At 39.2% G+C, this 13,001-nt stretch overlaps 1 protein-coding gene across 2 annotated transcripts in view; it reads left to right on the top strand.

Annotated features, from left to right (window-relative positions):
• LOC306880268 (hemicentin-1-like) overlaps positions 1–12,734 on the top strand; it is a 112,260-nt gene extending 99,526 nt beyond the window's left edge. The window contains exons 89-107 of one of the 2 annotated variants that reach the window (XM_079433700.1): positions 803–973; positions 1,056–1,226; positions 1,824–1,994; positions 2,083–2,253; positions 4,054–4,224; positions 4,583–4,729; positions 4,932–5,069; positions 5,142–5,263; positions 5,368–5,605; positions 6,053–6,115; positions 6,225–6,344; positions 6,445–6,579; positions 6,731–6,844; positions 6,942–7,067; positions 8,432–8,560; positions 9,440–9,802; positions 10,760–10,879; positions 11,011–11,137; positions 11,221–12,734. In XM_079433700.1, the coding sequence (XP_079289826.1) occupies positions 803–973; positions 1,056–1,226; positions 1,824–1,994; positions 2,083–2,253; positions 4,054–4,224; positions 4,583–4,729; positions 4,932–5,069; positions 5,142–5,263; positions 5,368–5,605; positions 6,053–6,115; positions 6,225–6,344; positions 6,445–6,579; positions 6,731–6,844; positions 6,942–7,067; positions 8,432–8,560; positions 9,440–9,802; positions 10,760–10,879; positions 11,011–11,137; positions 11,221–11,587 (3,164 nt within the window). In that variant the 3' untranslated portion in view covers positions 11,588–12,734. The remainder of the gene's footprint in view (positions 1–802; positions 974–1,055; positions 1,227–1,823; positions 1,995–2,082; positions 2,254–4,053; positions 4,225–4,582; positions 4,730–4,931; positions 5,070–5,141; positions 5,264–5,367; positions 5,606–6,052; positions 6,116–6,224; positions 6,345–6,444; positions 6,580–6,730; positions 6,845–6,941; positions 7,068–8,431; positions 8,561–9,439; positions 9,803–10,759; positions 10,880–11,010; positions 11,138–11,220) is intronic. The other variant, XM_079433701.1, reaches the window with a different exon arrangement.
• Positions 12,735–13,001: the final 267 nt, after the last annotated feature.

The raw sequence follows: 13,001 nt of genomic DNA, 5'->3' as shown, positions 1-13,001 counted from the left end.
AAGTAAATTTTGCATTTCATTTGGAAATCAAGGTCCCAGAGTCTGGAGGAAGAGTGGAGAGGCACAGAATCCATGTTGCTTGAAGTCCAGTGTGAAGTTTCCACAGTCAGTGATGATTTGGGCTGCCATGTCATCTGCTGGTATTGGTCCACTGTGTTTTCTGAAGTCCACAGTCAACGCAGCCATCTACCTGGAAACTTCCTTCTGCTGACAAGCTTAATGGAGATGCTGATTTCATTTTCCACCAGGACTTGGCACCTGCCCACGCTGCCAAAAGTACCAAAAGCTGGTTCAGTGACCATGGTGTTACTGATGGTGTTAAAGATTGTTTTAAGTTCACTTAAATTAGAAGTCTTTTTTTTTTAAAGTGTAATAAATGTTAAAATTGATAAGCTCTCAATTATACAGTAATGTTGAATAGCTAGTCAATTGATAAATATTAGGAAATCATCAGTAGTATTGGTATCAGTGATACTGGTCTTCAATCATAAAGTATTAAAAAATATTAAAAATATTAAAAATATACAGTCTTCATGTTGTTTGTACATTAATTTGAAGATTTAATGTGAAATTATTGCAATATAAAAATATATTTAAAAACTTGATGTTAGGTGAGATTCATTGCGATTAATTTAAAAAAATGTGCGATTAATTAGTAAAAAAAAAATAATCGATTGACAACACTTATATATATTTCAACAAACAAGTTTTCCTAACCAACCACAAATATAGAGACAAGTGGAGACAAATGCAGAGACATGTTTATACTGTTTGTCATGTTTTCATCTCTTTATCCCTATAGTGGATGGTAATTGGTCTGAGTGGTCTTCCTGGGAAGAGTGCGCTCGTACCTGTGGTCAGGGTAACAGAACTAGGGTGCGGACTTGTAGTAATCCTCCTGCCCTGCATGGGGGCAGAGCATGTGAGGGCAAAGCAGTGGAGGCCATCATGTGTAGTATAAGGCCATGCCCAGGTGAGTGGAGGAACATACCTGCTCCTGCTTATGCATGAACATATCTTGTCTTTATCAGTCTGACTGGCCTCTTATCTGTCAGTGGCAGGGAACTGGGGTGCCTGGTTGCCTTGGAGCCCTTGTAGTGAAACATGTGGCAAAGGGATGCAGACTAGGCTGAGACTGTGCAACAACCCTCCACCCTCATTTGAAGGACCGTCGTGTGAAGGACCTGACACACAGACGCAAGTGTGCAGTCAGAGGAACTGCCCTGGTAAGCATCCTGGTCAAAGTAATAATATGGTGCTTTTACACTGCATGGTACGGCACGGTGCGGTTCACTTTTGGAGGGTTTTCCATTGGGTACAGTACCAGCTACCTGGTACTTTTTTCAGTTTCGTTGTCTGTTGAGGAAGTACAGACGTTCCTCTCGTTGATAGCCGAGGAGCGGATCCAGTGAGAGCTTGATGGAGCGACGCAGAATCGAAAAGTTTTTCAGGACTTACGGCAGTAGAGGCGGCGCAACTATAACAACATGTGCATAATCCCGTCCACTTTAAAGCGGTACTAAACTGCAGTGGAAACGCAAACCGTGTCGTACTGAGCTGTGCCGACCGAGCCGAGTCGTACCACACAGTGGAAAAGCGCCACTAGATACAGGTAAATGAATGAAAATTAAGAAGATTAAAAATTAAGGTAAGTGAAAGAATTTATTTTTTTGGCTGGACTATTTCAAATTAATCTTTCTTTTGAAGGATCATGGTACTAGATTAGCTTTATTAGGCTGCGCACATCCATTATTACATGATTAATCAAATCCAGGTTTAACAAGCATTAACAAGCACTTATTTCATCTTCCCTTCTTCAACAGTGGATGGCAAGTGGTCGCCCTGGGTAAGTTGGGGGGCATGTAGTGTTTCTTGTGGAGGTGGTACGAGGCAAAGGACACGTATCTGTGCAAGCCCTGCCCCCCAGCATGGGGGATGGCAATGTGAGGGAAATGACATCCACATTGATTTCTGCAACAATGAACCCTGTCCCAGTGAGTAAACACATTTCATATATGGTAAACTAACAGACACATTGGTGTAATAATGAAAGCATTAAGTACAAATAATCTCTCTTCATAGTTCATGGTAACTGGGGCCCATGGAACAGCTGGGGCAGTTGTAGCAGAACCTGCAACGGTGGTCGAATGCGTCGCTACAGAACATGTGACAATCCTAGACCAGCGAATGGAGGCAGAGCATGTACTGGATCAGACTCCCAAATCCAGAAGTGCAACACAGCCAACTGCCCTGGTATGGCACCCATACAAATACTACAGTTCAAAAGCATGAAGTCAGGGCGAATTTTTAATAATATTTTTGAAAGAAGTCTCTGATGCTCTCAGATGACTACATTTATTTGATTAAAAATACAGTAAAAAATAATATTGTGACATAATATTATTGCAGTTTAAAACATTATATATATATATATATATATATACACTCACCTAAAGGATTATTAGGAACACCTGTTCAATTTCTCATTAATGCAATTATCTAATCAACCAATCACATGGCAGTTGCTTCAATGCATTTAGGGGTGTGGTCCTGGTCAAGACAATCTCCTGAACTCCAAACTGAATGTCAGAATGGGAAAGAAAGGTGATTTAAGCAATTTTGAGCGTGGCATGGTTGTTGGTGCCAGACGGGCCGGTCTGAGTATTTCACAATCTGCTCAGTTACTGGGATTTTCACGCACAACCATTTCTAGGGTTTACAAAGAATGGTGTGAAAAGGGAAAAACATCCAGTATGCGGCAGTCCTGTGGGCGAAAATGCCTTGTTGATGCTAGAGGTCAGAGGAGAATGGGCCGACTGATTCAAGCTGATAGAAGAGCAACTTTGACTGAAATAACCACTCGTTACAACCGAGGTATGCAGCAAAGCATTTGTGAAGCCACAACACGCACAACCTTGAGGCGGATGGGCTACAACAGCAGAAGACCCCACCGGGTACCACTCATCTCCACTACAAATAGGAAAAAGAGGCTACAATTTGCACGAGCTCACCAAAATTGGACGGTTGAAGACTGGAAAAACGTTGCCTGGTCTGATGAGTCTCGATTTCTGTTGAGACATTCAGATGGTAGAGTTAGAATTTGGCGTAAACAGAATGAGAACATGGATCCATCATGCCTTGTTACCACTGTGCAGGCTGGTGGTGGTGGTGTAATGGTGTGGGGGATGTTTTCTTGGCACACTTTAGGCCCCTTAGTGCCAATTGGGCATTGTTTAAATGCCACGGCCTACCTGAGCATTGTTTCTGACCATGTCCATCCCTTTATGACCACCATGTACCCATCCTCTGATGGCTACTTCCAGCAGGATAATGCACCATGTCACAAAGCTCGAATCATTTCAAATTGGTTTCTTGAACATGACAATGAGTTCACTGTACTAAAATGGCCCCCACAGTCACCAGATCTCAACCCAATAGAGCATCTTTGGGATGTGGTGGAACGGGAGCTTCGTGCCCTGGATGTGCATCCCACAAATCTACATCAACTGCAAGATGCTATCCTATCAATATGGGCCAACATTTCTAAAGAATGCTTTCAGCACCTTGTTGAATCAATGCCACGTTGAATTAAGGCAGTTCTGAAGGCGAAAGGGGGTCAAACACAGTATTAGTATGGTGTTCCTAATAATCCTTTAGGTGAGTGTATATAATGTTTTATATTATTGTACTATTTTAAATATATTTTAAAATGTTTTAAAACAAATTAAAATTGATTCCTTGGATGGCAAAGCTGAATTTTTTAGCAGCCATTATTACAGTCTTCCGTGTCACATGATCCTTCAGAAATCATTCTAATATGCTGATTTGGTGCTCAAGAATCATGTCTTATTATTGTCAATGCTGGAAACAGTTGTGCTGCTTAATATTTTTGTTGAAACAGTGATACATTTTTTCATCTCTCTACAAGAGATGCTACATACAGTACTTTTTAGGTAATGATTTACAAGATTATTTTAATTAGAATGATATTTTCTGGATACATTTTTACTATAACCGCTTACATTTCTGTGCTCTGTATATGTGTGTGTGAAGTTGATGGTAAGTGGGGTTCATGGGAGTCCTGGGGTGAATGTTCAGCATCCTGTGGAGGTGGAGAACGGACACGTGTCAGACTCTGTAACAATCCATCAGCCAGCAACAATGGCCGTCCCTGCCCAGGAGACTCCACCCAGTTATCAAGATGTAATATACAGCCATGTCCAGGTACATTTACAACTATGTATGGTTGTTAATCAAGACTTACATCAAGAAATTTTATCAAATAATTGTTTTTTATTTCTTTTACTTTTAAAAAAAAAAATATATTTTTTTCACTTTGTCAGTATTAATTACTTTCAGTAAGATGATGACTCTTACCAATCAAATCAAATCAAATACAATATAAACCCTTGTCTTATTAAGCGTAGAGTACAATGAGAGAACTTGACGACACATTTTATACAACTTTCCCTAACCACTGGTTAATGTCTGATCTGACCTTGGTCTTAAGTTAACTGCACAAGATTTGATTGATGAGTGCAGACTGTCTACTTTTTTTCTTCTTCTTTTTTTCCTCTCTAAGGTGGCCCTCAGAAAGCCAGAGGAAGCATCATCGGGAACATTAATGATGTGGAGTTTGGCATTGCCATCCTCAATGCCAGCATCTCCAGCATTCCCACTGGAGGAAGAGTTATACAGGCCACCATCACTAACATACCCAGGAGTCTTGGTCAGTCTCTGCTACTGAGTTTTTGTTATGAGCCACAATGCATCATATTTTCTATTCCAAAATATTATAAATATGCAGTATCGTATTTGTCAGTATATTAATTATTTTGTTATGTGGCAGTGAGGCTATATTTCTCAGACTATTCATCAAGAACTTAATTTCAGTCTGTGCTTGTATGTATATATTCTGCTAAATCATCCAGGCCCTGCTATGAGGAAGTTGATCTCCATCCTGAACCCCATATACTGGACCACAGCACAGGAGCTGGGTGAAGCCATCAACGGTTACACTCTCACAGATGGCATCTTCAGACGTGAGACTCAAGTGGAGTTTGCCACAGGTATGAGGCATCACATTGATGTATAGAGATCTTTAAAAACTTTTCCTAATTTAATTTGTGTTTTGACTAAAGGAGAGATTCTCAGAATGACCCATGTGGCACGAGGGCTGGACTCAGATGGAGCACTTCTGCTGGACATTGTAGTAAATGGACACATCCTGGAACTGCCAACCAATGCAGACATCAGTCTTAAGGTAGAACCTTCATCACTGAATTCATTTAATATTATTCCTTTTTATACTTGTGATGTTACTCAACATAAACTTTATCACATTAAAATATCCTTTTTAAATTCCAGGACTACACTGAAGACTACATCCAGACTGGTCCTGGTCTGCTGTATGCTCTGTCCACACGTATGTTCAGTATAGACAGGGTGAGCGTGCCTTACTCCTGGAATCATACCATCACATACAGACCCTCCAAAGGAAAGATGCCCTATCTGGTGCAGACTCTCCACGCCTCGGCTATCAGCGCTCTGTACCGTCCACTAGAAGAGATGCTGGAGTTTACCATCCATGCCACCATTGCTAAAGGTACAATACACATACAGGATACAGTAGAGAAAAATTTCATTAGATATGAATGATGTATCAGTCACTTATTTAATTTAATTTTATGTTTTTTTTTTATTTAATTTAATTAAATTGATTAAAAATATATATTGTTTGATTAAGTTGGTATTGGAAGCAAATACCCCCCCCCCCCCCCCCCCAAAAAAAAAAAACATTTTTATTGCAAAGTTTTACAAAATATTAAACTGTTTTCAGTTTTTCTTCTTCTGTATATTAGAATGTTTAATGCCTGGTTTAAAATTTAATTCAATTTAATGCAAACACCATATGCATCCTTAAACATCATAAACAAATTGTAGCATATCATTATGATTTAATTGTTTATTAATTTCAAACTGTTATATTTAATAGTTTATATATATTTTTAAAAACTATCCCTCTCCAATTATGATGTATTTTCCTCCTCAGGAGAGCGCAGTAATCAGTGTCCCAGTGGTTTTCAACTGGACCCTGCTGGGCCATATTGTTCAGGTATAGTCAGACCGTATTTCTTGCTTTTACTGTGATACAGATAATATTATTCATTTGTGAATATACAAAGTTTCATTGATAAGATTCTGTGCTTTTTTTGCTGATGAAGATGAGAATGAGTGTGCGGAGGGAAACCCCTGCTCACATGCCTGCCACAATGCTATAGGCACATACTACTGTTCCTGTCCCAGAGGACTCACCATCTCAGCTGATGGTCGAACATGCCAGGGTACGACAGTTTAAAAAGGTTTACCTTTGAATAGTAGTGTATGATTTTAATGTTTCTGTAATCTCAACTGAGCAACTGCTTTCCTTTACGTTTACCCTAGATATTGATGAGTGTTCATTGGGTGGTCACATGTGCCATGATGGACAAGACTGTGAGAATACCATTGGCTCCTATCGCTGTGTGATGCGCTGTGGGCGGGGATTCAGGAGGACAGCAGATGGGCTCAGCTGCTTAGGTGCACAGTTGTCCCTAGATTTATAACTTTGTTTGTATATTTTTGACATGCATATTTGTATATGACATATTGTAATGTATATTAATGTTCTCTATTTATCAGTATCTTCATTCTAGCATACATTTGGATTGTTTTAATCTGGCTTTTGCAGATGTGAATGAGTGTCAGGAATCCAACCCCTGTCATCAGCACTGTCTAAACACCATTGGCAGCTTCCGCTGTGCTTGTGAGCCAGGTTACCAACTCAGGAATCGGCGCTGTATTGGTACGTTTAAAACCTGTCACATGGCATATAGCTCAGTCTTGCTAGGTCTGTAAAACTATGCACTTGTGCAACTGAAGTGCTGCTTGTTTCTCCTCAGACATAAACGAATGCAAACAGAGAGTGTGTCGCTCAGATCAGCAGTGTAAAAACACACGTGGTGGATACACTTGCATTGACCTCTGCCCTACTGGCATGACCAAAGGAGGCAATGGCACTTGCATTGGTTTGTAATGTTGTTGTTTATGTTTTGGGCCCAGGACTATTTGTGTTGTGTGTGTGTGTGTATATTAGTGATGCGCAGATGGCGGTTATATCCACGGGTGTTGCGGATAATCCGTGGATTGGGTGGGTCGGGCAATAAAAAAATGCATTCTGATTATTTGCGGGTGGATAAGATAAATCATTAATGGTGCAAATATTAAATAAATATTCTAAATAGGCTACAGAAATTGAATAAACTGTAAATTAGCATTAAAGTTATTCAACAAAACATTTAGTCAAGAGCAGTGAGGGATTTCCTCTGTCTTTTGTTGTTTGATTAACATTAATGACAGATGGCACAGGTTTATTAGGCTGCTATCACAAGACCTATTTCACGGATCCAATACTTATACACATGCGTTTTCTTTCACAACTATTTACATTAACTTTTTTTCACTGACAAAACCGACATTGCTCATGAGGATACTTGCCAGGACGACCATTTTGAAGTCATTTTGTGTGTATTTGGCCACTCAAGCACCACAGGATTTGCTTGCAAACTCAATTTGGTACTTGCAGAGCATGCTTTGGATGTGATTGTGCGCGCACAGAAAAGCGCATCTGGAAAGCACGAGTACCGGATGGCTTAAAAACATGTAAAAATAATAAATTTTTGTGACAATGCAACAATGACCGATTAGGCAATTGACAATTCTGGCAACTGTACCGAAACGCGAGCTAAAGTCTTGTATCGCAGCGTGCAGCTCTAGATGCACCGATGTGAAGAGAAGGTCAAAGAGAGAGGATGCAGTACAGCTAAATCACTGATGCTGTTTTCAAATGGCTGATTTGATCTGATGGTTTGTGTGGATGTATTTACTCATCTAACCTATATGCTATATTGAATAAATGATTTGCAGTAATTTCCCTCATTTTAAAGTTGAAAGCTCCGGGAATGAGTAATGCGCAATCCCGCACCAAAATTCAGGACCTAATTAAACATAATTCTATTATACAGAAAATTGTGAAATAGATTTCCATGACTTTTCCAAAACTTTCTGGGTTTGTTTATTTTTCCAAAACTTTTCAGGCCAGGAAATTGCTTTTCTGGGTTTTTCATGACCATACGAACCCTGAATGTGACGATCGGGTGCGGTTATCTAAATAAGACAAAAATATGAGTGCGGGTGGTTGGCTGGTGGATAATTTATTTGAAGCTGCAGATTCGGGTGACGTTTTAGCTCATCCACGCATCACTAATATATACACTGTGTATATATATACATACATATAATTAATAAAACAACTTTTGTTCTTTATTTATACATTTATTGTTACATAATTGGATTATGATCAAAGATGACTGCATTTTTATTCTGTTTGTAGACATTGATGAATGCCATGATGGCACACATCAGTGCAGGTATAACCAAATCTGTGAAAACACCAGAGGTAGCTACCACTGCACTTGTCCAAGGGGGTACCGCTCTCAGGGTGTGGGCCGCCCCTGCCTTGGTACGTAGTCTAATTCCCCCACACCTAACTCTATTTCTCTCCCAACATCCCAGGCTGCTCTCCTGCCAAACACAAACCTGCATCCCTGCCTTAATTTTCATCTCCTTCACTCTTTTGCTGCATTTCATTTCTGTGAACCAACTCTTACCTAAACAGCATTCAGAACCTGTGATGTCACTTCCTTCCACACAGCTTGCTTATGATGCCACAGCGCTTTAAAACTAACCAACATATAACTTTAAGAAACAAAGAAGTCAGTCACTGAAACCAAATTGAGGATCCAAGTCTTTCTAAGCTGCTACAGATGTAATTGTCAGTAAGGTGTTGCAAGTTGTCAAGAGTGACAGGAGTTTTGGAGTATTACACCGGTAAGCAGGTTTACTCTTACAGCAAGGCCAGCACGACTATCACGACTATGTCCTTCCTCTATCTGTGTCTTTACCCTTCAACCTTCTGCTTGGGATTCTCCCCTGAAGTGCTATGCTTTGCTGTGGCATTTTTTGAATGTCCTCTAGTGACATTCAGTTGGGATTAGAAGTGCCGTTTTGGCATTTGGAGTTTTTCTTCTCAGTTGTTCCCATTGAGTTTCAGTGCTGATAATAAATCACTGGGTTAACTGAATTTAATTTATTAATAGAAATGATGCTCCTTGTGAGGAATCATTAAATACACTTAATATTTTACAACAAAAATACAATATGTATTTTTGCATAAAAACATACTTTTGAGGGATAGCTATTTATGTGCAGTATTTTTTCTCATCCCCTTTTTTTATTTTCTTCTTTTGACCTGCTATTTTCATTTCAACTGTATTTTCTTTATTTTCCCCCTTTGCTTCCCTATTTATCTTTCCCTGTGTTGGCCTTGCTGTGAGAGCAGACATAAACGAGTGCGAGCTGGTACCGGTGCCCTGTGCCTATCAGTGCGTGAACAGCCCTGGCAGCTACAAGTGCCTGTGCCCACCAGGGCTCCACCTGCTGGGCGATGGCAAGTCCTGTGCCGGACTAGAGCGCTTGCCCAGCTATGAGAGTTTCTCATATGGGTACAGAACATCCCAGGCCTCCTCTGATCGGAGCTCCTACCAGCAGCGCTACCATAGCCTGACCTCCCAGAGTTTCCACTCATATGTCCCCATCGGGGGGCGTCACATGACCAACAGACCAAACAATGCCCAATCACGCAGTCGTAGGGATACTAATTCCTGCCCCCCTGGTTTTAAGGCAAACAATGGCCAGTGTTTAGGTAACTACTGTTGAGCTGTAGAATTTGGGTTTTATGTTATATGCACGGTCAGATGTATTTGTATATAGTACTCTTGCTCTTAAAAGATTAGAATATTGCTGCTATTACACTGATAATTTAATGGATTGTAAAGTATGCTTTTTTTTTGTAATATTATGTGACAATAGTGCAGTAAGTGCCAGAAAAATTCAGGAGAAAGAAGCATTTTTAATCAAAATAGAGGAAATTCAGGTAGTAGTTTTGTTGTGTTATATGTAAAATTAAGTAATTTAGAAGATATGAACTTGGCAAATATAATGTCAGAAAAAAAATAGTTTTAAAACAGGGAGATGGGATTGAACACTACAGAGCCCCCATGTGTTTTAGGGGACACAGCCATAAAAACGTTGTTTTTGAAATTTGAAAATTTGAAATACAAAACTTTGTCGTGTGGGCACAAAGAATTTAGAATTTATGTACCCGTGCAAATGGCAATAAATTCTAAATTCTTTGTGTCCACACAACAAAGTTTTGTATTCTCTTGACAAGCTTTGCATTGAATACAAAAGTTTGTTAAAAAAAAGTTTGAATACAAAACTTTATTTAACTTACTCACAAACTTTCTTACGGAATTACAAATGTTTTGCAAGGGAACAAAGTGAACACAAACATTTTTCTATTTCCATCACCTTCCCTTTAGGGGCTCCGTAGAAACAATAAGTTGCATCAAGCATTTTAGAAAAAAAGGAATATAGTAAAAGCAATAATTTATTTAAATTACAAATGTTTTTTTATTATTATTCAGACATAAGAGTAATGAATTGGTGCATGCAAATTGCCTGTAGTCCTGATTAATGTTTCATTTTAAAAGTTATTTTATAGTATATACTAATTTTGTAATGTCAATAGAGTATGTTTAATGTCCTGTTTATCATATCAGTAAGACATGGACAATGAATTACCCGTCTTGTGTTTTAGATATTAATGAGTGTGAACAGAGGGATACATGTCAACACGAATGTATGAACACACCAGGCAGCCATAGGTGTTTGTGTCCCAGCGGCTATCGCCTTATGACCAACGGCAAAACCTGCCAAGGTAAGAAACTTAAGACATTCAATAAGAAACACAGACAATACATGTGTTAACTTCTCTAGAGAGTGAAAAATCTAAAGATACTAAGTTTAAGAGGTTTGTGCATTGCTCACTTTTGGTCTTTATATGAACAGACATAGATGAATGCCTGGAGAAGAACATTCAGTGTGGTGCAAACAGGATGTGTTTCAACATGAGAGGGAGTTACCAGTGCATCGACACACCTTGCCCTCCTAACTATCAGAGAGATCCAGCCACAGGGTGAGACTGACACTCTTTTCTTTGCAGTTATCTACTTTTAAGTTGATTGTTCAAAATAAAGTGAGCTCTACCTTTCCTCTCAGGTTCTGCCTGAAGAATTGTCCGCCCAATGATCTGGAGTGTGCCCTGAGTCCTTATGCACTGGAGTACAAACTGCTGTCCCTGCCCTTCGGCATTGCTGCCAATCAGGACCTGATCCGGCTGGTTGCCTATACCCAGGATGGAGTTGTCCACCCACGCACTTCCTTCTTAGTAGTCGACAAGAACACGACTCTGCCCTTCGCTCTCCGGGACGAAAATCTCAAAGGTGTTCTGTTCACCACCCGGCCACTACGCGAACCTCACACGTACCGCATGAAAGTACGAGCCCTGTCTTACAGCGCTGACGGAGGCATAGAGTACCAGACCACCTTTATTGTCTACATCGCTGTCTCAGCCTATCCCTACTGAGCACTTTACTACATCCCACAGCCTATGAAGAGAGGGAATGATCAGAGGTTGCGCTAAACAAAAGAAATAAGTCATTTGAAATCGTAATGTTTTCCATTATTTTGACAGATAAATAAATAAGAAATCTAGTTTCCTAAATTTCCCTATGCTAGAAATATTCAGACATGAAGGGTTTCTAAACAGGATTAGAAATGCAGAAAAGGGGAGACAATACATTTTTAAAGCATCCCTGTGAAAATAAACCGAAAGATGTGAGAGAGGTTTGGGGAGAGAAACAAGTGTTGTCTGTTTCACATTATGGAAGCCAAAGAAAAAGCCAAAAAGTAAGACTAAAAAGCTCCTGTAATGGTGTTGTCTCAAAAAATCTGTATCAATAATAATTTTCTGACAGATAAAAATAGAGGATGACGAAAAATTTGCAATTCGTCCAGATAAAATCCTTTATAGCGCAACCTCTGAAAATGGTGCAGTTTTGTACATGTGCGACTAAGCTATATTGGCTCTTTGTGTGAGAGTGTGTATGTGTGAGTGCAGATCCGCCACTTGAAGAGATTCTCACAGGTCATGTAGACATGTAAAAGGCCTTCGCAGAGACTTCCCATGAAACCAGTAGTAATACCGCTGGCGGGTTAGTGATTTGGCCACAAGAATCCTTCATCAGAATGTACTGCAGGACTATGGGTGGTGTAATAGAATACATTTGCATATATGTCTACCTATTAACTTATTGGGAATTGCTTGAATATATGAAAGAAACTCAATTCCCTCCATTGCTTTCTATGAAATGAGATGGGGAACATTTTATTGGTTTAAATTTTGTGCTTTTTAACATAATGATGAGGTTTGGGTTTGAGCCACATCTGCAGTAAAAATGAAATGGACGTCCACCTCAGGTAAGCCCTATTTTTGCTCTAGAAGACAGTATTGTCAATCAGTAATTATGCACATAATAGCAATGTCTCATTATCATTACAGGTTCATACACATTTGGAGTATTTTTTGTAACTGTCAGTAATCAAGGTGTATTCTATTTTAATGATATGTATATAAGTGTTTGGGTTTTCTATTTGTAATACTATGTTGTATTCCTTTTTTTAAAAAAGCAATAAATTGTACGATCCATGATATTTTCACTTCAGAGCTGCATAAAAGTTGGTTACTACTTTTTTTTTTAAGTGACTGTAAAGCCATTTACAATGTTACAAAAGATTTTTAGATAAATGTTGCTGTTTTGAACTTTATTTTCATCAAAGAATCCTGGAAATTTGTATCACGGTTTCTACAAAAAATATTAAGTACAATGATTATAATAAGATCAGTTTCTTGAGCACCAAATTAGTGTATTACAATTATTTCTGAATGACTCATTGACACCTGGAAGCCTGGAGTAATGATGCTGAAAATTCAGCTTTCC

This window comes from Barbus barbus (genome assembly GCF_936440315.1).
Source record: "Barbus barbus genome assembly, chromosome: 14".
NCBI lineage: Eukaryota > Metazoa > Chordata > Actinopteri > Cypriniformes > Cyprinidae > Barbus > Barbus barbus.
The sequence above is the reverse complement of the archived record's forward strand: the minus strand, read 5'-3'. Positions and strand labels throughout refer to the sequence as shown.